The sequence below is a fragment of the Ascaphus truei genome, chromosome 11 (assembly GCF_040206685.1).
Source record: "Ascaphus truei isolate aAscTru1 chromosome 11, aAscTru1.hap1, whole genome shotgun sequence".
Classification (NCBI taxonomy): domain Eukaryota; kingdom Metazoa; phylum Chordata; class Amphibia; order Anura; family Ascaphidae; genus Ascaphus; species Ascaphus truei.
This window is the reverse complement of record NC_134493.1, coordinates 51,831,245-51,857,353: the sequence shown is the minus strand read 5'-3', so window position 1 is coordinate 51,857,353 and position 26,109 is coordinate 51,831,245. Positions and strand designations below refer to the sequence as shown.

Sequence of the window (26,109 nt, the reverse complement as noted above, 5' to 3'; positions counted from 1 at the left end):
CCTGCTTGAGATTTTGGCGCCAAGGGGATTCAAAATAATAAATAGGGGCGCAGAATTCAATACCCCCCAGTATTATCTGTGCCTCGAAACACCTCTCTAATTCCTGTTACCGACACCCCAAATCACAGGATGACACCTACAGCAAAGCATGAGTTAAAGTACTTTGATCTGTGGCTGAAATGTAGTGCTATTAGAGCAAGGGCAGCCAACTCCAGCCCACAAAGGCCACCAACAGGTCAGGTTTTCAGGATATCCCTGCTTCAGCACTGATTGAGCCACCTGTGCTGAAGCAGGGACGGATTGATCCACCTGTGCTGAAGCAGGGATATCCTGGAAACCTGACCTGTTGGTGGCCCTTGAGGACTGGAGTTGGCCGCCCCCCTGTATTAGAGAGTACGGTACCACTTACCCTATAACTCTCTCGCCCAGAATACCACACCCTTATTCACAAAATGACCATTTCGCTTTCCAGTTCAAGAATAAGGGTTTTATTTAAGATTCCACTTCTGCAGCGCATGCATTGTGTAAACCTTCCGGCAATACCGTCCCAACCGCTTCCCCGCCAGGTTCAATAACCCCAGGCCGTCTGTGGCCTCAGTCCCAGCCACTCCAGCCCCTGAAACCAGATACCTAGGATGCAAATACCACTCACAGCGTCAAATGTGCCCCGGTACCGACCCTGCCCGTGCGAAAATGCCATCTACTGTCTTCCTAGAGGGGCGGGGTCGGAACAAATGGTAACAATGGAAGTGGTGCGCCGTATAATGGTGCCGAGTATAGTAATGCATTGCCGGTTTTGAGTTCCGATTTTCTGATCTTTTTTGTAGCTGAGAGATGAGAAACCGTCCTAGATCATTGTCACAGTTATTTGGTGACGTTTCTTCTTTAACTCCACACCCCCACTCCCCCCGCTCGTGTCCTTGTCACAGTATTCAGTGGTCGCATCCCCAGAAATGACATTTGGGATACAAAACACAGACAGCACCTCAGTGCCGGGGGGCTCAGGCAGCCAAGATGTTAAAAGGTGCTTTTATTTGAATATCTCCCGATTGTATACCACCGTGTGTCTCTGAGGGTTAAACTTCTCCTTGCTAAAGGGGATACAGGACTTTGCTTGAAATGGTTAATAGCAGGTTAGACCGGACTGTCCTGTATTTGGACACTGTCCAGTAGAAAAATTAGAGGTAATACTGGACATGTATGTGTCCGGTGTTACCTCCCTGGACATGTATGTGTCCGGTGTTACCTCCCTGGACATGTATGTGTCCGGTGTTACCTCTCTGGACATGTATGTGTCCGGTGTTACCTCCCTGGACATGTATGTGTCCGGTGTTACCTCCCTGGACATGTATGTGTCCGGTGTTACCTCTCTGGACATGTATGTGTCCGGTGTTACCTCTCTGGACATGTATGTGTCCGGTGTTACCTCTCTGGACATGTATGTGTCCGGTGTTACCTCCCTGGACATGTATGTGTCCGGTGTTACCTCCCTGGACATGTATGTGTCCGGTGTTACCTCCCTGGACATGTATGTGTCCGGTGTTACCTCCCTGGACATGTATGTGTCCGGTGTTACCTCTCTGGACATGTATGTGTCCGGTGTTACATCCCTGGACATGTATGTGTCCGGTGTTACCTCCCTGGACATGTATGTGTCCGGTATTACCTCCCTGTACATGTATGTGTCCGGCGTTACCACCCTGGACATAGTGACCTGACCGGCTTGAGGGCAGCGGGTTTTCCCCAGGCAGGGCTGTTGCTAGAGGGGTGGGTAGCTTCCTCCATCCTGATTGGCTGCTGCTGGGTAATGCAGCCAATCAGGAGGTGTCAGGAGCCTGGGGTGGGACCAAAGGGAGGAAACAGCATGGAGTGGAGAGAGGGGTGTGTGTGTGTCTCAAGCGCGTCACACCTTTCACCATTGTGTCCAGTATTTTTAGAGAAGCCACCTGGCACCCCTACTTATGTCAGCCTCCAAATACTAAAATATGCATAATATATAACCAGACATATAGTCTAATTATATGCATATATCGACCATTCATATCTTTGAAAACCTATCATTCACGCAGGGAATCAGGCCTCTTACTGCTATCAAAGTGGATATATGGGCAACTGAGATGTGTAAGAGGGTGAACATGAACTTTAAGAGGAGGGTACTATTAAAGTTTATTAGAGCGGCTGTGTAAAAGGGTGATTGTCTTGAAAGAGAGGGATAAAATTAAAGGCATAAAGGTAAATAGATGTGTGTACGAGGGTGATCCTTATGTTAAAGAGGATTTATTATTGATTGTCTGTTTAAGTATATGGGGGAGACCAAGAGTTGGACCCCAAGGCCCCGACAGGCCGCTCACATCCACACACCTACATGACTAGGTGCGAAGAAGACCTACAAAGAGAAATTACAGCAGATAAGTGGTCCGACGTATAGGAAAATGCATCCAAATCGTCACCCTGCACACTAACCAAGGAGGATATGTACAAAGTTCTCATTGGCTGGTATTTAACACCCAGGAGATTGAGTAACATTTTCCCGGGGCACACAGACAGATGCTGGAGGGAATGTGGTGGACAAGGGGGTCTAGTCCATATATGGTGGACATGCCCAAAAATAATTTAGATTTTGGAAGTCCTAATAGAGGAGACGGTAGGGTGGAAAGTGCCTCTAGATCCACTGATTCTGGCCAAACCGCACATTCTTTGCTGCTACTGGATACAACAAAGGAGGCGAAGGACAAGCGTGTGCTATTCCAGGGAGAACATGAAGAGATTAGCATGGGATGGTGTGCTACAGTATTACACTATATATATATACCCTGTATACACATATATTTGTTTTATATATGTGTGTATATATATATAAATATATACAGGCATACCCCGGTTTAAGGACACTCACTTTAAGTACACTCGTGAGTAAGGACATATCGCCCAATAGGTAAACGGCAGCTCACGCATGCGCCTGTCAGCATGTCCTGAAAAGCAATACCAGCTCAATACCTGTACTGAAGCTGTGCGCAAGCAGGGAGACTATAGAGCCTGTTACACATGTGTTATTTACATCAGTTATGCACGTATATGACGATTGCCGTAAAGTACATACATCAATAAGTGGGAAAAAGGTTGTACTTCACTTTAAGTACATTTTCGCTTTACATACATGCTCCGGTCCCATTGCGTACGTTAATGAGGGGTATGCCTGTACATATATATGTGTGTGTATATAATGCGTTTCGCACGTAAGAGCGCTTCATCAGGGGTTGTGAAGCACTTTCCCGTGTGAAACGGGCTGAGGCATTGTCAGTACGTATCATGCGTCATCACGTCCGGACGCTCCTGCGAGTCCTGAGTCGCGGTTTTTGGTCCGGTGACCCAGTGCACCGGTCTCTGCTGTGTATCATCTACGGAACAACCGGGCTTGATGCGGTGTTTGGAGCCCACTGATGCTCTATGAATTGTAAGTTACAGAAGCTACATGTGATTTTACCAATATGTTCTGTGATCTTTACCCCCAGTGCGCTTTGTCTGTTAGTGTTAGCAGGCACCCGAGAGAGACGCTGATACGTAGTACATTGTGTACGGCTGGATCCTAGAGGTCCACGAGCTGGCTTTGGGTAAACCTGTTCACTATTTTTATTTTGTTTTATTTTTGTGTGGCATAAACGGAATACACTGAGAGTTGCCTCTGTGCTCTTCTATTTGTAGCTAAATATATATATATATATATATATATATATATATATATATATATATATACACAGTGTTCGACAAACCTATACATTTGCACGCCCCGGGCGAGTGGATTTAACATCGTGGCAAGCTCCTATTGGCCCAAGCAGCACACGTTTGGTACTAGGTGGTGAGTAAATTTTTTTGTTTGGCGAGTAGATTTTTTTGGTGATTTGTCGACCACTGTATATATATATATATATATATATATAGGTGTGTGTGTGTGTGTGCATAGATACATACGCATTTAAGGTAGCAAATGAAATAGTAAATATATAATTGTGCAACACTTAGGGGTTAGAGGAGTGCACCCGTTAAAGAAAATCATTTTCCTTGCCCTGTTTTTATTTATAACGCCCTCTTCATCCCCCTCCTCCTCTCACAAAAATGCCACCGTGGACATGTGGGGAAACGGGACGCAGCCGGGGCTCCTTTGCATTCACAACTGTGCCACCACCATGCCCAGTAGAGTGGCAACATACCAGGGCAACCATCAAGGGCAGCGTGATCCCTATTCCTGAAATAAGGTGGCAAGTTTTAGCCCTGAGAAGTCACCTTGCTTCTGCAGGACAAATGCCACCCACTTGGGGACACAAAGACCAACATTCTGAGCTTTTACTCGCACTTCTTGACCCAGAGTTTTTTTTTTAACTGCTGTAAGTCGCTCAGGTTTAGTGCAACCTACTTCTTCCACTTCCGTGTGTTCAAATGGTATTACCGCTCTGCCAGCCTTGTAACCAGTGTAGCTTAGCGTTGCTGATCTGCCTGTTAGCAAATGGGTTTTAAGGACTTAATCCAACTCTGGGCCAAACAGGGCTGTTGACAGTGATATGTTTAATAGGACAAAACTATCCCATCCATTGCTGGATCCCCTGGCAGAACAGTGGTTAGCAAAATCTTTTTGTCTAGGAGAGATGCATTTCACGTATGATAAGATACTTGATGGTTCTTTCTGTCTCTGTCACTGCCACCCTTTGGTGTCTCGTTGTTATGGTGTCACCTTTGGGTGGAAGAACCAGATTAAATGGATTTAGCTGTCTTCTAGCTCTTTTCATTTTCAGTAAAAGTGATAGACTTCAGGGTATTACATCCTATCTCAGGACCATCCCTGTGTTTGTCATCTTTTGGTGGAACTGCTGGACATAATGTCTCTTAAATCCATCTATTTCATTGTTACTCTGTCAACTTTTGATGAAAGAGACTCAATTAATACACTTAGGTTCCTAATATCCATATACTTTTCTGTTACCTTCCTCTTGAAGGGACAACCCCAATGGCTATTGGTTCCAGGCTACTCAGATTCCTTCGATTGTAATGTAGATATGTCTTTTTAACACAGATTATTGGTCATATTTCTCTGGATGAAGAATTTGAATTATGATATATTTTAATATATTTAAAGCATGGTGAGAGACAGCACGGGATTCTTCCATAAGACAGTGTTCTGTCAAAGCAGGAAGGGACAAGGAGAAAGACATGCCAGAGAGATTGTGGTACACATATAAACGGAGTGGAATAGTAATAGGAATAAGACAGGCAGAGAGAGTGAAAGAGACCAGGAGAAACAATGAGACTAAAGATAGATAGTCAGACAGATAGACAGATGGATAGATGGATAGATATAGAGTAAGAGTGAAAACAAAGACCTAGCAAAAGAAAAAGAGACCAAGGTAAAGAATAAGGCCAAACCAATGAATGGCAGAGAGCAATGAAGGACTGAGACCAAGGAAAATAGATGGACAGACAGACCACAATACAGCAAGGCTAGTGGAAACAGAAAGAGATCAAGTGAAAGAGACAGAGTTATGTGTTGGTAATTTAACCCTTTTGTTATCCCATCAGTGCATGACATCTAAGTCCCTTAAGGCTGCAATTGCAGACCACAATCAAACTGAACCACCATGGTGTCTACTGGTGGTAAAGGCGTTAAAAGCAGAAACGTTGTAACAAAAAAATCCCACTGCTTCCTTCTCCAAGATCCGTTGGGCCAGGATGTGGATGGAAAGTGGTGTATATCAATGTCCTCCTTCATCTGATCTCAATGAAAGCAGTGAGTTGAACAGGAGCAGTAATGTACAGGCACTAGGGCAAGCTGGGAAGGTGTGTGAGAAAAAAGCTCTCTCCATCCAAGCCAAGTATTATACAAAGACGTTTCCTGCCTGAGGTCCCTCTGGTCAACGTTTGCACTATGTCCATAATTATACCAATTTCTCCTCTTTCAGCGTTGCTCGCTTCCAATCTTCATCCAGTTACTGTAGGATGACCCTGCAACACAACTCAACAAAGAGCTATCCTCTTGCAGTTCTTCCTTCTTGGTAATCATAGTTGGGGGTAGAAAGTCACCGGGCATAAATCCAACAAGTACGGTGTTCCTTCATTCTTGTTCCAATGCAATAGCCATATTCATTCCATCAACAGCTTGTCCCCGAATGCCCCCCCCCCCCCAAAATTCATCGCCAGCTTCCTTAGAGAAGCACAAGACTGATCCCGTACCAAGCACGCTGGTGTGAGGTTTGTCCTTACAAGCTACAAAAGATAACCTTATCAGCAGTGAAAAAGTGGAAGGTACAACAGCTGTTGAAATGTTCAAACCATGTATAAAGCTGATTAACAATGACTGGATATAAACTGTTATCAAAGACAGGCTCATGGTACAGGATGGGGTTTCCACAGATCAAGCTGGAATGCAAGCCCTTCACTGTCCCAATTAAATTAATCAAAGGGTAATAGTACTGAGCAAGAACCATGCAGACCCTTCTACCAGACTTCCACTCATTCCATGTATGAAATACCACCATCCAGCAGGCATGCCAACATCCATTGTTAAAAGGACCTCTTCATATAACTTGTGGTCCCAGAAGATGTATCTCATCCGTGATTACTCCCCAAAAGTGCAGGTCTCATTCCAAAACTCCAGGAGTAATGCAGATCCTGGAATTGACCATCTACAATAACCATCTTCGGAAGTATCAGGAAGCATAATATGGGGACCACCATCGCCAAGATGACACGCAACCCTCCACCACACGCTGCATTCAACCTCACGCCACTGTATCCTTGTGGAGAACGCTGATGGAGGTTCGGATGGGAGCCGGCTCTACTTGTGAGTTTCAGAACAGTCCACGACAGAGAAGACAAGAGATGAGGCGTGGGAAATATACAACCCTTTCTTCGGGACATGAAATGAGGTCTTCACAAACCGGAGTATGAAATATCTCCCAGGATCTTGCGCTCCTTTGCATGTCGGCAAAGCAACGATTCAGGCATCACTCCCGTGTCAAAGTCTCCGATCGGATGGTCAGTGCTGGGAATGATTCGGAGGAGACAGCTCCAAGAGTCGGACAATCAGCTCCTGCGTCTTACTCGATTACCACGCAGCGAGGCAGGTGCTGGGAGAAATACTTGAAGAGCTCAGGAGTGGCACCAGGGCAGTTGGTCAGTTCCAGTTCTTCCAGGTCTTGCAGCTGGACAAGGCCGGAGAGGCCCGTGGTAGTGAGCAAGGGACAACCTGAAACGATAAAGAGTGAGATATTGCATATCTTGGACGGTTCCCTAAACAATTACGTTCAATCGTGAGACAGAAGGAGGGCACTATAGGACAATGGTTCCCAACCACTGGCCCATTGACCAGCACCTGTCCTATGTCAGTTAGGAGAAGCGGCAGTATGGGCTGCTGGGAGCTGTAGTTCAATTCATTGTTTAATACTTTACTGTTAACGATGGTAGGACTACACCTCCCAGAATTATTTGAGCATCTGCCAGTTAAAATCTCCACTCACATACCTACATGCACAAATAGCTACAGCTTTACTGTAGAATACGGATTTAAAGGGGATGTGTATCAAAGTCTCTTAGCAAGAAAACAAGGGGAAATAATCTGCATCAAATTCATCAATGGACTTAACTTAGGGGTATAAGTACTGCCTTTGAAGCACGTGAACCCAGTTCCGAACTCCAAGTCACTTTATGTCCCTGCGCCCCCAGGCACCACAATGAGATTGTTTTGACTTATTATGCTTGCAAAGTTCTGTGTATGGTGCTGCATGTTTTTCTTATTATTTCTGACTTTGATAAATCTTGTGTAATTGTTTTACCCCCAAACCTTAAGAAATAAACCCTTATGATTATAAACAGGGGCACGGAGTCTAGCTTCAGTAATAAAGGGCGGCTGTGACATTTAGTAGCCTGTGTTGATTGGAAAAAGCTTTAGAGAGTTAGCAGTGTATAGTAGTACTCAATAGCGCTGCATAATGAGGCATGTTCCTTTTCAATGGTAATTCATACATACAATGCTGCCTTCAAAACAAGTCATAGAGGCTATGCCAAACCCAGGACAAACAGCAATGAGATTTGGGGGTTCTGGACCATAAAATGGCATTTTAATGCTGATTTCAATCAGTAATATTCCATTAAAGTTTGTACGCTACTGATGCTAATAATCAGTGAGACTGACTTCGAATCAGTGTGACAAACAGAAAATCAGAGAGTTGACATGTCTGTTACATACTAATCAGAGAATTGACATGTCTGTTACATACTAATCAGAGTTGACATGTCTGTTACATACTAATCAGAGAGTTGACATGTCTGTTACATACTAATCAGAGTTGACATGTCTGTTACATACTAATCAGAGAGTTGACATGTCTGTTACATACTAGTCAAAGTTGACAAGTCTGTTACATACTAATCAGAGTTGACATGTCTGTTACATACTAATCAGAGAGTTAACATGTCTGTTACATACTAATCAGAGAGTTGACATGTCTGTTACATACTAATCAGAGAGTTGACATATCTGTTACATACTAATCAGAGAGTTGACATGTCGGTTACATACTAATCAGAGAGTTGACATGTCTGTTACATACTAATCAGAGAGTTGACATGTCTGTTACATACTAATCAGAGAGTTGACATGTCTGTTACATACTAATCAGAGTTGGGATACATGCGGTGCTCTGAATCCCACCGGTGATATTGGCAGCCTCTTTCCCTTTGTCTGCTCCTCCTTGATTAGTGCACCACATACTGAACTCACCAGCCAGAGATAACAGCCGTAAACTTTTCATCCCCAGTAAATGCTTCAGCCCGAAATCCTGCACCTGAAACAGCAGAGCAGATCACTTGTACATCACTGGGTCACTCACTTTCTTAGCTCCTGCCTAGAAACCTTCATTACAGTTATTTATATGTTTCCCAATCACCCGTAAAGTTGCTTCCTGGCTCCTAGGCTCCCTTCCACCAGCAGAACAAAGATGGAGGCCCCATCTTTACTAAGTGGCTTCCACTGCATAAGACACCTTCCTGCGCAGGAAGAAACCACATGGCCGATTTAAGTGAATAGACCATAAGGTGTCTTATGGAATACCATCACGTAAACAGACCTTAAATGCACGTTGGTGGTTTGATACATAGATCCCAATCGAACATATCTTAACCCCTTCAGTGCCGGAGAGTCCAGCCAACTTCATAGCCACGGACCATCTGGCACTATCGATCACGTGACGGAGCACTCACACCATTACTTTCGGCTTCCGCTGTTGTGACTAGAAGGGAAGGGGAACGCCCCCCCCCCCCCATCCCTAGAAACTGAGCAAAACCTCACGTGCAGCATACGTCATAAGGGTCTTGAGGGTGCCGCCCCTCATGTCGAACGCCGCCTAGAGGTCACTGAAGGGGTGAACTAGAGATGTGCAAAGAGTGTAGATGTAGAACTTGTGCAAATAGGGCACACATCTGAATGGCACAAACGATTTGCCAAACATGGTCAAGAAAAGTGTCCTCTTCATCAAAGTCATTCAACATTCCCCAAAGACCATAAGGAGGGCACCGACATATAGAAACGCACCATTGTCAGATTGAAATTGATAGTAATACTGGTGGGGTGGATGGAAATTGGGAGTCTACTCGCATGCTGTTTGCAGGCAGCTATTGATTGTACCTGATTGCTATAAATGATCCCCAGTGGGATTGACTGTCTGCCTGTAATCATACAGTCTCAATGACCTCAGGGGGAAAGATGAGGAAGTGCACTATATGGAAAACAAGTGAGTACAGTTCCGGCCTCAGATTTGCTAATGGGACTGGGCATGGGGCTTATTACTAACTGATTTTAGACAGTGACGGTGTGGAGAAGGATCCTGGACAGGCCTGAACATCTGAGTGCACAAGGCATCCACCCCAACATGGGGCTGATAACGAGGAGATGGAGGATGGATAACAGGCCTCTCTGAGTGTGCGAGAGTACGTCTCACCCCACAATGCCTGGGAGAGAACCGGCAGATCGCTCCTCAGCAGTGTATATAGGAACGAATGCTGAACTGGCTCTAACGTGTATATATGGACATATCTGCGTACGTCACCCACTGTCAGAGAGAACTTGTGGCAGATGCATTTTGGGGTCTTCCCGCAGCTGCAAAAGAAGGATAAAACCAGTGCAAAAGAAAAGGAATCCCCTTGAAAGCAATGGGAATTTTTCCTCTCATAAATCGGGTACAATTATTTTGCAAAGACTCTGCCCCATTTTTACCAGCTGGGAGACTTTAGTAAATAATCCCCGTTGGTTATAACACTTTTGCAAAACTGTTTGCGAAGCAAACCACAAGGCATTCACACATTCTAATCTTAAATACTGAAACAGCCATGGAAAATGGTAGAAAGGGTGTTAAATGGCTGAGTGCTTTCTCTTTATTGAACATATGTTGTTAAGTAGCCTCACAAGTTTGTTGTCAAACGCATGAGATTTGGGGGTTCATGACCACAAATGGCATCTTTATTGAATAGTGCCGATATTTATTGGTTTGACTTCATTGAAGTCTAAGAGGCCGTGTAGGCTAATGATAAGTGAGACAGACTCCAAATCAGTGAGACTCACAGAATGTAAGACGGTTCTGGACACATACATGGGTTTCCTCTCTTTCGCACTCTCCTAAAAAACCTATGCTCAGACTCTCTTTTTGCTGCCCCCCTGTGATGAGTCTCGGTCTCTGGTATCTAGTGTGGTCTGGCTCTGTTGTATCCCACGTGTCTCTCACCTGGCAGCACCAGCGGAGATACAGACTGCGGAGTGAAGACATTGTGGACAGGTAGCTTAGTCCCGTGTCTGTGATTCGTACACATCTGTGGAGAGGAGCAGAGGGGTTATCCCACCCCAAATAAAAAGCATTGGGCGAGTGGGAGTGGTGAGGGGGTTGGGATGTGGTATAGGCAAAGCCAAGTAATTATTTTATCATTCATTCACTGGCTCAATGCATTGTGGGGATTATAACACTATGATGACACCAAGCTCCATAATTATTGAGAAGACTTCTGGCATGTCACCTTCCGGGGCTGGAAGACACCATACGAGCCATTGATAGGGTTGTAAGATGTCTTCCAGTGCCGGGAAGATGAGTTAAGGTAGAAGACTGCTTAATAAATATGGGCCTCAGAGCATCAGTTTCATGTTGTGTCCATTTACTTCAATATATCAAGGTGCCCTGCATCATATTGACTATGTTTACTTCACTGAGTGATTTGAGGATTAGAAGCTCTCCAGTCTGCCTAGGTCCTTCACTCACTTTCACTTTTATCACACCCTTCTTATCTATCCCCCACCAGCTACCCTTCCAGCATCCTATGGTTCTCATATCCCCTCTCTTATTCTACCCTGCTCACTTATCCACCACCAGGTACCTCTCCAGTCTTCTCTGGTCACTTCTATTTTGATTCAACGCCCGCTCTCCTACACCATGCCAGCTCTGCTCAGACTCCTAGGGTTCACCTTCCTCCTCCAGTTAAATTCCGCTCCTGCTCACCTCTCCTCTAACAACCCACTCGCCAGTCTCTTCCTAATCACATTTTTCTACTTCTATTTTATTTCACCCTTGCCCGCTCTTCTCAAACTCATAGGGTTCATTTTCCATCTCCATTTTTATTCCACTACTGTTCAATTATCCAGTAACAACCCAGTCTCCAGCCTTCTCCTTTAAACCACTAGGGTCCAACTTCCACCTCCATTTGTATCCCACACCTGCTGCCTTGTCTTGTATGAACCCTCTCCCCAGTTTCTTTCTAACAACTAGAATCCACCATCAACCCCAACTGTACCGGTGCTCACCTATCAAGCACCATATCACCATCCAGTCTCCTGTTGCCTACAAAGTACTCCTCCCCTACAGTATACATTTCAATATCTCCCTTACTCACCTATCCAGCACCAGCTCCTCCAGTTTGTGCAGGTCACAGGCAATATACTCCAGCGCTGTGTCTGTGAGCCTTGGGCACCATGACAGGTCCAACCCACGCAGCCTTCTCAAGTTCTCTGCCACCAGCTCCACCCCATCGTCCGTCACCTTGGAGCAGCCAGAGAGGCTGAGCACGGTCAGGTTGGGCAGGCTGTGGACCACGTTGACCACACCATGATTGGTGATCTCCCAGCAGGAGTGGAGGCGCAGAGTGTGTGTGGCTCGGCCCTGCTTGGCAGTAAAGTAGGCTAGTGCTGTGTCCGTTACGTGGTAGGCCTGCAAGTTCAGCTCGCCCAAGTTAGGCAAGAGCTGGGAGATGGCAGCCACGGCATCATCCGCCACATTGATACAGTCGCTGACGCTCAGAGAGGTGATGCGCCCATGTAGGCTGGACCACAAACCAGCCTCCGTGAAGTCATTACAACCCGACAGCTCCAGTCGCACCACGCCTTGCATCTGCTCCAGCATGACCTGAGGAAGGGCAGGATGAAGAGCACATACACCAGTGACCTTAGAGACATCAAGGACCTTATTCAATATGCTGTGAAACCACTTCCCTGCTCTGGGAAAGGTTTTAGTCACATTCATTTGAATGGAGCTGAACTGGTCTAAGACGTATGTATCAAACAACATATAGATTCAATTACCTGATGCTATAACAAGCAGGGTATCCACTTTCCTCATGCTATACCAACCAACTACATGTTTTCCTGACGTTATCACAATCGGTGTATTAAGCTACATCAGTCATTGCTTTGATATATATGTGTGTATATATAGAGTACATATATATATATATATATATATATATATATATATATATATATATATATATATATATATATATATATATATATATATACAGGACGTTGTAAACCATACATTAGTATACAGGGCGGTATAATACAATAAATGCATCAAACATACAAGCACATGAGTTTCACATATAGGGGCGGTGAGGGAAATACATTATCAGCGAGAGAGCGCGAGAGCAGTGGGGGTGAAAGGAGACAGATATGAGCAGAGTGCAGGAGACGAGCAGGGACAAACTGTAGAAAGACATCAAAGATGAGATGTAGGGGGGAGCTGAAGAGTTTAGAGCCTCGAAGACATGGAGGAAAACTTTGTAGATGATACAGAATTTGATGGGAAGCCAGCTGAGAGATGTAAGCAGGGGATGAGCAGATACTGTCCTGGGAGAAAGTGAAATAATCTTTAGCTTTGGATACATTTCAGACTAGACTGTTGTGAGGCTAGGAGACTGCTTAGTAATAGATTGCAGTAGTCAAGACGGCATGCATTTGAGTTTTAGCAACGGAGTGACAAAGGAAGCGTTAGCCATTAGCAATATTACGGAGGAAGAAGTGACAACCTTAAGCCAGAGCATGAATGTGAATGGAGAAGTGGAGCGAGCAGACAAATGTAACACTTAAGCAGTATACAGTACTTTGGCGTCTGGATAGATGGTGGAGGAAGGGTATATTGGACCAGGCTTAGGAGGAAAAATGAAAAGCGCAGTTTAATTAAAGTATTAAATCTTCAGAGCATGGGGCCTAGGGGTGAAATAATATACTTTGCATGGAGGCATCACACCATTTTCTACTTGCTTTTGCGTCAAATATTTATTTAACATCTGATGCCATTCTTTTAATGCGGATAAAAGGTTACAATCTAACATGCACAGACACAGAACCGGACACATCCCATTATACTACGTGCATCATGTAACTCCCACGTCACAAGTTGATGCGCACGGCATTGATACACGGACGGCCGTCTGTGCAGCCACTTCCCCGTGCTAGGGAAGATATCAGCTCTATTCAAATACATGGGACTCAAATCTTCGCCAGCATGGGAGAGACTGGTTTATATCACATTGAATAAGAGACCTTAGAGACACAACATAGCACAAGTCCCTGCCTTGTAGAGCTTACAAACTCATTTTGATGCATGAGGCACCATATTCACTAAGCTACTCCAGTGCTTCTCCAGTGCTACTCCAGTTCTACTCCAGTGCTACTCCAGTGCTACTCCAGTTCTACTCCAGTGCTAGATGAAACCTTACAGCCTACTGAAGGGGTTCTTATTAAATAGCACTGCTTAGTAACAATGGCCCAAAGTGATGGGGTAAAGATTACAAGCAACTAGATTGTAGGATTTGAACCCGGGATCATCCTCCTTAAAGGCAGTGATGTTACCAGTGTCCTCCTCCTCTTTCTATCAGAAAGTTATTCTCTTTGTCATTTGTATGCTGATCACCTACGCTCCCTCTGGGCTTCTCTTTCTTTTGTGTCATTTGATTAATATTCGGGCCTCGGCACCAGAGTCCTTGGGTCATTTGATTAACTTTTTATGTGTTTCCCACCGTTTACAAATTCAATTAACTGAAAAGCAGGGTAACAGACCATTAACAACTCATTAGCTTCAATTCACCTGGATTGAAGTTGGCTACACTGTGTTAACCTGGTTACCCCATAGAGGCACAACCCCCTATTCATTGTGGTGAGAAGTGGGGTAATGTACAGTGAACACTTCACTCACTTCCATGCACTCCAATGGAAGCCAGCGCGTTACCGCACATCGCAATAAAGAATATACGCCTGCCACTGTCCGCAGTGATGTGACCCTCACCTCTAGTCCAGCATCTGTGATGGTTGATCGCTTCAGACTCACAGACTTCACACCCTTCTTGGACAGGGGGTAGTTGTCAATGAACTCACAGATATCCAGGTCTGATACCCCGACCAGGCAGAAGGATTCGAACCCACGCACCGCAAAGCCCTGTAGGCTGACAAACTCCTTCTCCCCCGTGGGCAACACCGTGTACAGTTCCTTTGCGTGCAGGACCGGGGTCAAGCCCACCCAGAACCTGGCCTGGTACAGAAGTCGCCTCCAAGTCTTGCACACCTGCGCCAGCACGCACTTCTCGCAAGCCGAGAAATAAGAGAAGAGCCGACTGAGGATCTTCTCGTCTAGAGCCAGATGCCAGTCCACCCCTGTACCCTGGAACCTATCCGTGGAGGGGCCACAAGAGATCTGTAGGTCCTCCTCGCCAGGGCTGAGCCCCAGTGGGATGCTGTGTGTCGGAGGCGGGGGTAGAATGGGATGCACTGCGGTATTGATGTGTTCGCTGTGCTTGGGAAAGGCTTGGCTGAGGATGGCGGGCACGGAAGGCGGCTGGCACAGGCGGTTCTTGACGGCCGGAGTCCCTTTGGTGATGCTGGCAGAGCCCAGGCCGTTGGTAGGACCAGGGATCTTCACCAGCCCATTGCGCGGTAAGCACTGGGCCTTAGTGTCTCCGTTACTGGTGTTAGACATGGTTTTTTAACTCACTGCAGGAAAAGAAAAAAAATGAGGAGTGATTAACACTTATACCATGATACTAAAGGGGTTCACTGTTCCTATACACAGAAGAGGTCCCCTAAACTACTATACAAAGAAAGAAGAAATCTCCTCCTACATTCACAGAGAACAAGTCTCCTTAACATATTATTAAATATAAAGTACAGTTTGGGGCACCACTCCATAACAAAAGACATTATGGAACTAGAAAAAGTGCAGAGAAGAGCCACCAAATTAATTAAGGGGATGGAAAATCTGATATATGAGAAGAGGCTAGCTATATTAGGTTTGTTTACATTAGAAAAGAGGCGTCTAAGAGGGGACATGATAACTATATACAAATATATTCGGGGACAGTACAAGGAGCTTTCAAAATAACTATTCATCCCAAGGACAGTACAAAGGACTCAGGGGCATCCCTTAAGGTTGGAGGAAAGTAGATTTCACCAGTAAGGTCAGTTAAAATGTGGAATTCATTACCCATGGGGACTGGGATGGCAGATACAATAGATATTTTAAAAACAAATGTGGACATCTTTTAAAAAAGGAAAGGTAGGGATACCAAATAAGTAAACATGGGAAGGATGTTCATCCAGGGAAAAATCTGATTGCCAATATTTTGAGTCAGGAAGGAATTTATTTTTCCCCTTATGAGATATCATTGGATGATATTTCACTGGGGGTTTTTTTTTTTATTGCCTTCGTCTTGATCAAAATACTGTAAATACAAATATAAAATAAAGCATCTGTCGTCTAAATTTAGCATAGATTGAACTTGATGGACAAATGTCTTTTTTTTTAACCTCATCTACTATGTGATTATGTAACATACATATATATATATATATATATATATATATATATACATATATATATTACAGATCATCTCAGCTCCAATATATAGATAGGTGTCCTCTGCTCCTCCTAGACACACTGAAAGAGGATTATCAGCTCCTATACACTGTTAGAAGTGGTTCCCTCACTTCCTCCTATACACAGATTAAAGAAATCACACCAGCTCTTATGCACAGATAGATGAGGTCCCCCTCAGTTACTTTATACAGATAGAAGAGGTCCCCCCTCAGTTACTTTATACAGATAGATGAGGTCCCCTCAGTTACTTTATACAGATAGAAGAGGTCCCCCTCAGTTACTTTATACAGATAGATGAGGTCCCCCCTCAGTTACTTTATACAGATAGAAGAGGTCCCCCCTCAGTTACTTTATACAGATAGATGAGGTCCCCCTCAGTTACTTTATACAGATAGAAGAGGTCCCCCTCAGTTACTTTATACAGTTAGAAGAGGTCCCCCCCTCAGTTGCTTTATACAGATAGATGAGGTCCCCCTCAGTTACTTTACACAGATAGATGAGGTCCCCCTCAGTTACTTTACACAGATAGATGAGGTCCCCCTCAGTTACTTTATACAGATAGATGAGGTCCCCCTCAGTTACTTTACACAGATAGAAGAGGTCCCCCTCAGTTACTTTACACAGATAGAAGAGGTCCCCCTCAGTTACTTTATACAGATAGATGAGGTCCCCCTCAGTTACTTTACACAGATAGAAGAGGTCCCCTCAGCTCCCCCTATATACAAATAGAAGAGGCCCCTTCTGCTTCTCCTATACACAGACAGAATAGGTCCCCTTGGAACCTGCTATACACAGATGTAAGAGGACCCCTCAGCTCTTTCTATACACAGATAGAAGAGAAGAGGTCCCCTCAGCTCTTCTATACACAGATAGAAGAGGTCCCTATTGCTCTTCTATACAGATATAAGAGGTCCTCTCAGCTCTTATATACAGAAAAAATAGGTCCCCTCAGCTGTACAATTTGCCTTTACCTTCCTTTTTCAACCAAATCTAACACTTCTTTGTAAAATCCTGTAGTCGTTTCTGGAAAATATTGATGTAAAAATTTCACGCAGAGACTCTAAAAATTGGCTTCATTTCTAAGAACTGCTGTACATGGCAGCCCTGTTCCTGCAACGTTGGAAACGCTGCTGCATTCTTTCCTGTCAGTGATGTCATTATTATTTTTTTTAGAGCTATGTTTACTTCGCTATTAACCCCTTTTAGAGCAGAGGGGCCTGCAACGCATTGCATAGCATATACTAAAAACATATATTAAATGATAGAACAACAGAGCAAGGAAAATGGTTGAGTGCTTTTACTTATTGCTACTACACCATGAGGGACATGCATCAAAATGGTGCAATTCGCACCAAAACACGGAGAAAATGTGTGCATCTGCGTCAACTTGTGCCAGCGACATAAGTATGAATCGTGCTTCTCACATTTGGCAGATTGTTTGAGAGAGTGAGAGAGAAGAAAGCAGGGGGAGAGAGACAGAGAGAGAGGAGAGAGAGAGAGAGAGGAGAGAGAGAGAGAGAGAAGAAAGAGAGAGAGAGAAGAAAGAGAGAGAGAGAAGAAAGAGAGAGAGAGAGAGAGAGAGAGAAGAAACTGAGAGAGAGAGAGAGAGAGAGAGAGAAGAAAGAGAGAGAGAGGGAAGAGAGAGAGGGAAAGAGAGAAGAGAGAGAGAGAGAGAGAGAGAGAGAGAGAGAGAGAGAGAAAGAGAGAGAGAGAGAGAGAGAGAGAGAGAAAGGCACCAGTTACAGATGGAACTTTTGATAAATGTCACTATAACATTGTACCAATGATTTCCTTTCCTTACTCCTCGTATAACCGCTCCCCACAGCGCTCATGGTGCAAATTGGGCAAAGCACCCTTTAAAAAATTGACACAGAGTCGCACAGAGTTAAAACGATGCAATTTGCACCAGTTTTGGAACAAAGTGTTTGACACTTTGATACATTCTGTATCTTCCAATAAATTGCTCAGTGCCACTAATCCCCCAAACCGTTAAAGGTGCGATCCCACACAGTCGGCCAGTTGAATTTCTTAGGGGGTCTCTGAATGGTGGTGTTTGTCAAGGATGTGTTTTCTTTACCCATAACCCACCTTGTCCTTATCAGAGAGCCAATAAAATGAAGGGGGTGGGGGCTGTACAAGCACTTGCTGAGCACAGTGATATCACACAAAAGGGAGCAGCCAGAGGAAATCAAGTTTAATTAAAATAAAATAAAACAATTTAAAGATACTGACAGGTGTCAGTTACCCCTGCAACATGTCACTGGAATGAGTACACTTTGTTCCTAGGAGGGATTGCCCCTCTAAGCAGAGCAGGAAAGGTAATGTATGTTTGCAGATACGAGGCTGCCTTTCAGCACCTTGGAGAGTGGACACAGAGTCTGAGGTTTTGCGGAAGCAGAATGAGGAGGACACAGTAACATGTGATGTTGGACTTACATGTTTAGCCCTCTGGATTTCAATCCTACTTTTGTGCCCTTCCCAGGAAAAAGGAACATTTTCCAGCAATATCAGGGGTATCATTTACTGTCCTCCTATCTTCTGTTAAAAGGCGATGTGCCACTCCATGAGAGATCTCCCGCACGGCTTAGTAAATACGTCTCTTTACAGTCTATTTAAGTGAACGGGCTGCACGGTGTCTTCTAACATGGAAGGTGTCTTATGGAGTAGTACTGTTTAGTATATATGGCCCTTTGTGGACCATCAACTTGAATGGGGCAATAAGGTATCTTCCAGTGGTGGAAGGTGCCTTAGGTTAGGTGACTGCTTGGTAAATGTGGCTCATAAGGTTTTGTTATCTAAACTGTATGTTTGTTTCAGGTAGTGATACTTTTTAATGGATAAAAATGGAGTATTTCCAGGCCTTGCAGGTCTCTTCTTCATATGTATTGTGGCAGCAGAGATGGAGTGAAGCATTGTAAAACGTTGAACTGCCATCTAAGTTACTATACATGGTGGTAACCCTATCAAGCAATACATATGCTGTGTAGCGCAATGTGCTTGTGGTGTATTTTAAAGGGGCAATCCCACATACCAAACAACCTTTTGTAAACAATTTAATTATGTAAATCGACTTTTTTTTTTTTTAACTAATTCAACCCTGTTAAAAACATATGATTGGTTCATTTTGTTTCTCTGAACATTAATTAGAAATGGCATTTCTTTGTGGTTTCTAAAGGGGGAAGTTTTGCCAATCAAGCATTTTCTTTACACTTATCCTAGCCTGTTCTTATCAGAGTCTCTGCAAACTCTTGTTGGGTACACAGTGACATCAGTAAGGAAAACGGGGGAGTAAATCTTGCACTTCTGCCCACGTTTGGTGAGTGACTTTGCTCCCCGTCTCCATGACCCATCTGAAAACGTATTTATGTAATAAAGCATTTCAGTAGCTCTTTAACTGGACTATACAACCCTACCCATTGGCCATCCTCTCTAAACCAACGCACGTTCATGTACCCCTACTGGGCGTGTAACTTTCTGTCTTAGATTGGAAGGTCTTCTGGGTAAGTGATCCTTTCATCCATCCAAGCTTCAGATGCACTCATCCCAATACCAGTTACCAACCACATAATGTTCTGTGCCACCGTCGCAAACTAACAGCATTTCCAGTTCCATCAAATATTTGCAGCATGGAAGGTGGCGTAACACCACTTAGTATATATGGCCCTTTGGGGGACCACTCACTTGTATAGGGGAATAAGGTGTGTTCCAGCATAAAAGGTGTCTGATGGAGTATCACTTCTTAGTTAATATGGACCATGTTTACTAAGCAGTCATCTGACATACGACACCTTTGATGCCTGAAAACACTGTCCGGTCCCCTTCAGGTGAATGGTGGAAGACACCTTACTAAATATGGCTTATAATGTTTTGTTATCTAAACTGTAGGTTTGTTTAAGGTAGTGATACCTTTTATTGTTCAAAAACAAGTTTTTTTTAAAAGAAATTACCATACTCCGGTTACTACGGTATCTACCTTTTCCCATTATTTTTAATTCGTTGTTGCAGTTAAAACCTAAATCCCTTTTACTGTGCAATATTGTTTAAATGTATTCTGCCCTCCTTTCTCCCACACGAGCCTTAGAACCAGTGTTAGACAATAGTGTCTGGAACTTACAGGAGGTAGCAGATTGCAGGTCCCCACTGTAGCTCCATATAGGACAAAAAAGTTATAATTGGTTTGCACAGATAAATACGTTCACAGGCTCAATGTTTTCACCAGTGCTTACATACATGGCTATAATCATACATGTATGCATAAATACAAAAACACACATATGCATGTATACACATACTGATATACAGAGGACTGACTCCGATACCCACACATACACTGATACGCACAGAGCAGAGGGACTCCGATACACACACATACACACACACACACACACACACACACACACTGATACACATAGCAGACTGACTCAGATACATACATACATACATACATACACTGATACACACAGTATACTGACTCCGATACACACACACATACATACATACATACATACATACATACATACATACATACATACAAACACTGATACACACAGAGCAGAGTGACTCCGATACACACACATACATACACACAGCAGACTGACTCAGATACACACACATACATACACTAATACACACAGCGCAGGCTGACTCTTCCTGCAGTTGCAATCACACACAGACTGTCAGGAAAGATGTGGGCAGTCTCTCGAGTCTACACAAGATTTGTGATTCTCCCAATCATTCTGAAAGACTTGGCCAGTCTGGGCCACAAGTGACCTTCTGATGCTGAGGCCCACCAAGCATTTCCCGAGGTACCAGGCAAGCTGGTCCAAGTCTATTAAACCCCTTCAGCCCTAGAGAGGCCTGCACTGCATTGCAGAGTTACACTGATGTCGAGTACCAATTGTGTAACGCCAGTGGCTCCTGCAATACAGGTTGGTAACCTACGTTACATGCTATGTCTGCAGAGCTGGCCTCCCTTCCTGCTGCAAAATTAGGTGCGAAAAAAACAGCACCAGGTGTATTAAAATCACACATTGCAATACAGCTCACATCCTCTCTCTATGTCACACAATGTTTTCGTATTAGGGCTGTGATGATGGTCACTGTGATCAGGCTGTAACTGCAGCCACTGTGATAGTCAGATCAGAGTCTCACAGTGGGGCCTATATGCTTAGCGCTCTGGCTTCCAGCTATGCCGCAACAATCCCAGCTGAAACATTACTGGCTGTAGTATAATTCCCTGTAATATGATGATTAATGCACGGAGGTGTGCTTCCAAGAAAAAGCTGGAATTTACAGAGGGAATGGAAAGAGAGGGGAGGGATTTGATAGAGAAAAGAGGAAGAGGGCATATGTGGGATGTGAGAGGGAAAGGAGGGAGAGTTGGGATGTGAGAGAGAAAGGAGGGAGAGTTGGGATGTGAGAGAGAAAGGAGGGAGAGTTGGGATGTGAGAGAGAAAGGAGGGAGAGTTGGGATGTGAGAGAGAAAGGAGGGAGAGTTGGGATGTGAGAGAGAAAGGAGGGAGAGTTGGGATGTGAGAAAGGAGGGAGAGTTGGGATGTGAGAGAGAAAGGAGGGAGAGTTGGGATGTGAGAGAGAAAGGAGGGAGAGTTGGGATGTGAGAGAGAAAGGAGGGAGAGTTGGGATGTGAGAGAGAAAGGAGGGAGAGTTGGGATGTGAGAGAGAAAGGAGGGAGAGTTGGGATGTGAGAGAGAGAGGAGGGAGAGTTGGGATGTGATAGAGAGAGGAGGGAGAGTTGGGATGTGAGAGAGAAAGGAGGGAGAGTTGGGATGTGAGAGAGAAAGGAGGGAGAGTTGGGATGTGAGAGAGAAAGGAGGGAGAGTTGGGATGTGAGAGAGGAGGGAGAGCTGGGATGTGAGAGGAGGGAGAGCTGGGATGTGAGTGAGGAGGGAGAGTTGTGCTTGGGGGCGTGGCTTTTAAATGTATGCCTTTGAAAACATACCCCTGTGTAAAAAAAAAAAACCCCACTCTAAATGTCAAAGTTAGACTTTCTTCCTTCTTTACAGCACTTAAAGGCTGGTCGACGCCTTTTAGGTTTGCCAGCTGTGAAAGGGTTAAAGGCTATTCTTTAATAGGTCTCATTCACAAAAATCCAATGGGTTTAAGACTCTCTTTCTATTAATATTTAATGACATATTGAACTGTTTTTTTTTTCTTTCTACAACCCTGATTCTTTTAACTCGTGGATGGCAAAAGCCAGCGTTAGCTGTGTGCGACGGAGCCCCCCTCCCCCCCCGGGATTTTCTTAATAATGTGTTATGATTTGGGTTCATTTTCTGCATGCCAAAAACAGAAAGTGGGAGAGTCTTTTAAAAAAGAAATCTCTATTTTTTTTTCTGTAAAAATGAAGTGTAAAATGTAGGTTTGCAATTGAAAAAGCAGTGATACTGTGAATTTGTAATTAAAAAAGTAGCTGCTCTTTGTACCCCTCAATAGCGCTAGACCTCGATCGCTTAATATAACGTAGATCAGAGCCCTCAACAAAGCAACAAGTTTAAATACCTGTTTAGTTTGCAATATCTCTTTTTATTTGAAGTACATTTTGATGTGGGGGTGTGGGGCATTGTGTAGGATATTGGGTAAGGTGACAGGGGAGTGAAGGCACCAGAAAATATTCTAGCTGAGGGCCCACAAAATATTGGCACTACCATTACTGTTTGCTTCAACTGAGGCCTACAATTTCACAGACCTTAATCAAGGTTGTTGCTTAGCAACACTGTTCTTACATCTCTGCAGGGCTTATACAGCCAAACCATGTTATGTCAATGGGCAGAAATGCCTTTACCACTATATGGGGGGGCCTGGACTTCACCGTGCGTCATCTTGTCCACCAGAGGGTGTACAGGGCAGCTCTAGTTCCATTTCAAAGCCTGCACTTTTACTCAATTGAACATCAACTAAGTATTTCTTCCATTTTCTAAATAAAAATGATATAGCATGAACCTTTTTAAAAATGGGGCTTCGGATAGCTTTGTCCATAGTAACCCTTCACCTGCCAATATCCATTGCTCTATGAAATCAGTAGGGGGGTGAAATCTGTAGGGGGGGGGGGAATGGCATTATAATATTAAAGTGCTGATTTGATCAGCGAGACAGCGTTCAAGTCCACAGATGTTGTGAAATCAACGTGACTGACTCCAAACCAGAGTGACACATAACAAATCAGTGACAGTTGACGCGTTCATTTCTGCACAGTGCGTTGCGAAAGGGTTAACCAAAGTCGTCATACGTGGATGTAGTCTATGCATAGAAAGAGATGTTATTGAAAGAGGTAGCCCTTCCCCTAGTACATGTCTTTGACTGAGCCACTTGTGCTGAAGCAGGGATATCCTGAACACCTGAGCTGTTGGTGTTCCTTGAGGGCTGGAGTTGAGAACCCCTGGTCTAGAGTCTGCAGTCTAGACAGAGTATAGAATCTAGAGTCTACTGTCTAGAGACTACAGTCGGATTGTAGTTTCTGAATATACAAGCAACCAGGCTGAAAAATACCTGGGAGCCAGCTGCAGTTGATTAACCTGATTCAGTAGGACATCAGTCATTTCTGAACTGGAATTGCTACTCGGCTGCTTGACATATATACTAGCTCCTGCCTTCCTACAATGTGGCACAGGACCACTAGTGTTTTTTTTACTTTGATGGATAATTCTTACCCGGGATGTGGAGCTGAGCTCTTCTGAATGTCGCTGCATGCGATGGAGTGGGCATAATCTACAGCAATATTATTTCATGTAAATATTATTATTCTATCCCTATGTCTCCAACTTCACATTTGCACACACATATTTAGCCCCAGTTGGAAATCTCCTGGGGGAGATGTAAAGATTGGTTACGGTTCATTATACAAGTTTGTGGGTGTAGTCACTGCCTGGGCCTCAGGCCCAGATTCCCTAAAGGGTGCTAAATTTTTACCACAGATGAATTCCTATTCATATCAATGTGAGCTACAGCGTGCTAAATCTTTGCACCCCTTTGAAAGTGGGCCTTGGACTTGGTGTCATTTCGGGCAGCATTTAATGATACAACATGCAGTGAGTTCATTGTTAACTGTGTTCTATAAAGCAGCTCACTATACCACCGCTCCCACTAATTAATACTCCCGTGGCCAGATCAGAAAACGGCACCATCTCCCCTTGCATGTCAAACGGCACGCATTGCCATGACAATGGGACGCCTAATGGCGCAGAGGCATCACGAGATGCTCTATTGTCATGGTAACAGAACGGCGGCAAGGCGCCGTGATGTCACGCAGCGTTCAGTTGTCGTGGCAACGCGCCGCCATTTGACGTTGAGCAGCCATGCTGACTGGATTTGCAGGGGGGGGGGGGGGGTGCCGGAAGATGCCGCCCGGAGTTGTTCCAGGTAAACCCGTAGCCCGGAGATACGCAGCCGAAAACCCGGGTCAAACCCGGAGTGGTGGCAACCCTGACTACAAGTGGTATGTTTGTTTACTGCACAACAGGGGTTCTCAACTCTAGTTCTCAAGACCCCCCTCCCACCCCCCAAACATGTCAGGTTTTCAGGATATCCCAGCTTCAGCACAGGTTGCTCAATCAGTAGCTCGGACAGGGGGGGGGGGGGCGTGCGAGGGAGGAGGTAGAGGGGGGGGGGGTGTAAGGGTCTCAGTCCTGGGTTTTGCTGGAACGTGCCCTTACATGGCTGTTACAGCCATCTTTGATCTTGGCAAACACCTTCAGGGCTTTAAACAGCAGTGAGTGAGTCCCTGCCCCGGCCCGCGCACGGTATGCTATTCCATGCTATTCCATGCGTTCCTGGCCCCTTTGATTACCTGTTCCTGTGCATTGTTGCGGGCTGGAGTTGAGACTCCCTGCTGTACACAGTACAAGGTATAGGAATGGGATTTGAAATGGGTGCCATTTTTTGCGCCCAAGTTTTGAGACTTTGATGTATAATCATTTTTACTTCTTTTTTTTTATTGAGTTTTTTGACAGGACAAAAAAAAAAAACCCCATCATAGACAGAAAATACTAGATTACAGAGGTATAAAATGACATGTAAGTATCCACAAATTGCACAATGTAACGGTTATTTCTGCAACCACAGTTGACACCCAGTTCCAGGGTCACATATATATGTCAGGTGAGGGGAATACCTAATAACTATATAACAACTCTGTCTACATGAGATATATTATATAGGTATATTTTCCTTTTTTGTTCCATAACAACATTTGAACCATGTGGATGCCCCGTGTCATAGGCTAGTGGTTATGTCATGGGCTGGGAGATTGTGTCCTGCACTTGTGTGGCGCGCAGAACGCGATCTGGCCAGCCGATGAGGTCATCCGTCATCAATGACTTAGCGTGATCGTATCGAAGGAGCTTTTCTGCCACCAATGTGCCATTTTTGCGCCGCTTAGTACATAGGTCCCCAAGTATTGAAAATGTCAGGTGAGCTCAGGATAAGTATATAAGTATAAAAAGTAGGCACATTTCTAAGGGTTTTACATGACCCGGCGCAGCTTCTTATTGGCTCGTATAACGCAGAGGATTGGGGTAATTTGCCACGGCCATTTTGTTGCCGGACATGTTGACGCAGGGTTTAGGTTTTTTAGGGCCAAGGTTTCGTAGCCCCGTGTTTAGGGACTACTAGTTCTGTAAAGAGGGTTAATTCCTTAAGGGGTTAACTGGGTGGGATCACTCAGGGTTCACCACGGACCAGTGATGTCATGATAGGGAGTACAAAGGGTATATACCACGGACCAGTGATGTCATGATAGGGAGCACAAAGGGTATATATAGCCCCACCCTTTGTTCTAGAAGCAGGTTATGACTGGGGGTCCTCACTGTGAGTCCTGTAAATAGATTTGTGTGTATAGTCATGTGTATTAAAATGTCACCGTTTGTTGGTTTCCGTTAGGAAATTGCCTTTTAAGATCGTGCCTGTTACAGGAACGGGAACTTTA

The 26,109-nt window shown here is 44.5% G+C and overlaps 1 protein-coding gene across 11 annotated transcripts in view; it reads right to left on the bottom strand.

Annotated features, from left to right (window-relative positions):
* Positions 1 to 472: 472 nt before the first annotated feature.
* Positions 473 to 26,109, bottom strand: part of FBXL16 (F-box and leucine rich repeat protein 16) — a 65,472-nt gene continuing 39,835 nt past the window's right edge. For 10 of the 11 annotated variants that reach the window (XM_075566226.1, XM_075566228.1, XM_075566229.1 and 7 more), the window contains 5 exons: positions 14,586 to 15,286; positions 11,917 to 12,425; positions 10,764 to 10,848; positions 8,768 to 8,831; positions 473 to 7,234 (listed from right to left, as the gene is read on the bottom strand). In XM_075566226.1, coding sequence (XP_075422341.1) covers positions 7,086 to 7,234; positions 8,768 to 8,831; positions 10,764 to 10,848; positions 11,917 to 12,425; positions 14,586 to 15,272 — 1,494 coding nt within the window. In that variant the 5' untranslated portion in view covers positions 15,273 to 15,286 and the 3' untranslated portion in view covers positions 473 to 7,085. The remainder of the gene's footprint in view (positions 7,235 to 8,767; positions 8,832 to 10,763; positions 10,849 to 11,916; positions 12,426 to 14,585; positions 15,287 to 26,109) is intronic. The other variant, XR_012787438.1, reaches the window with a different exon arrangement.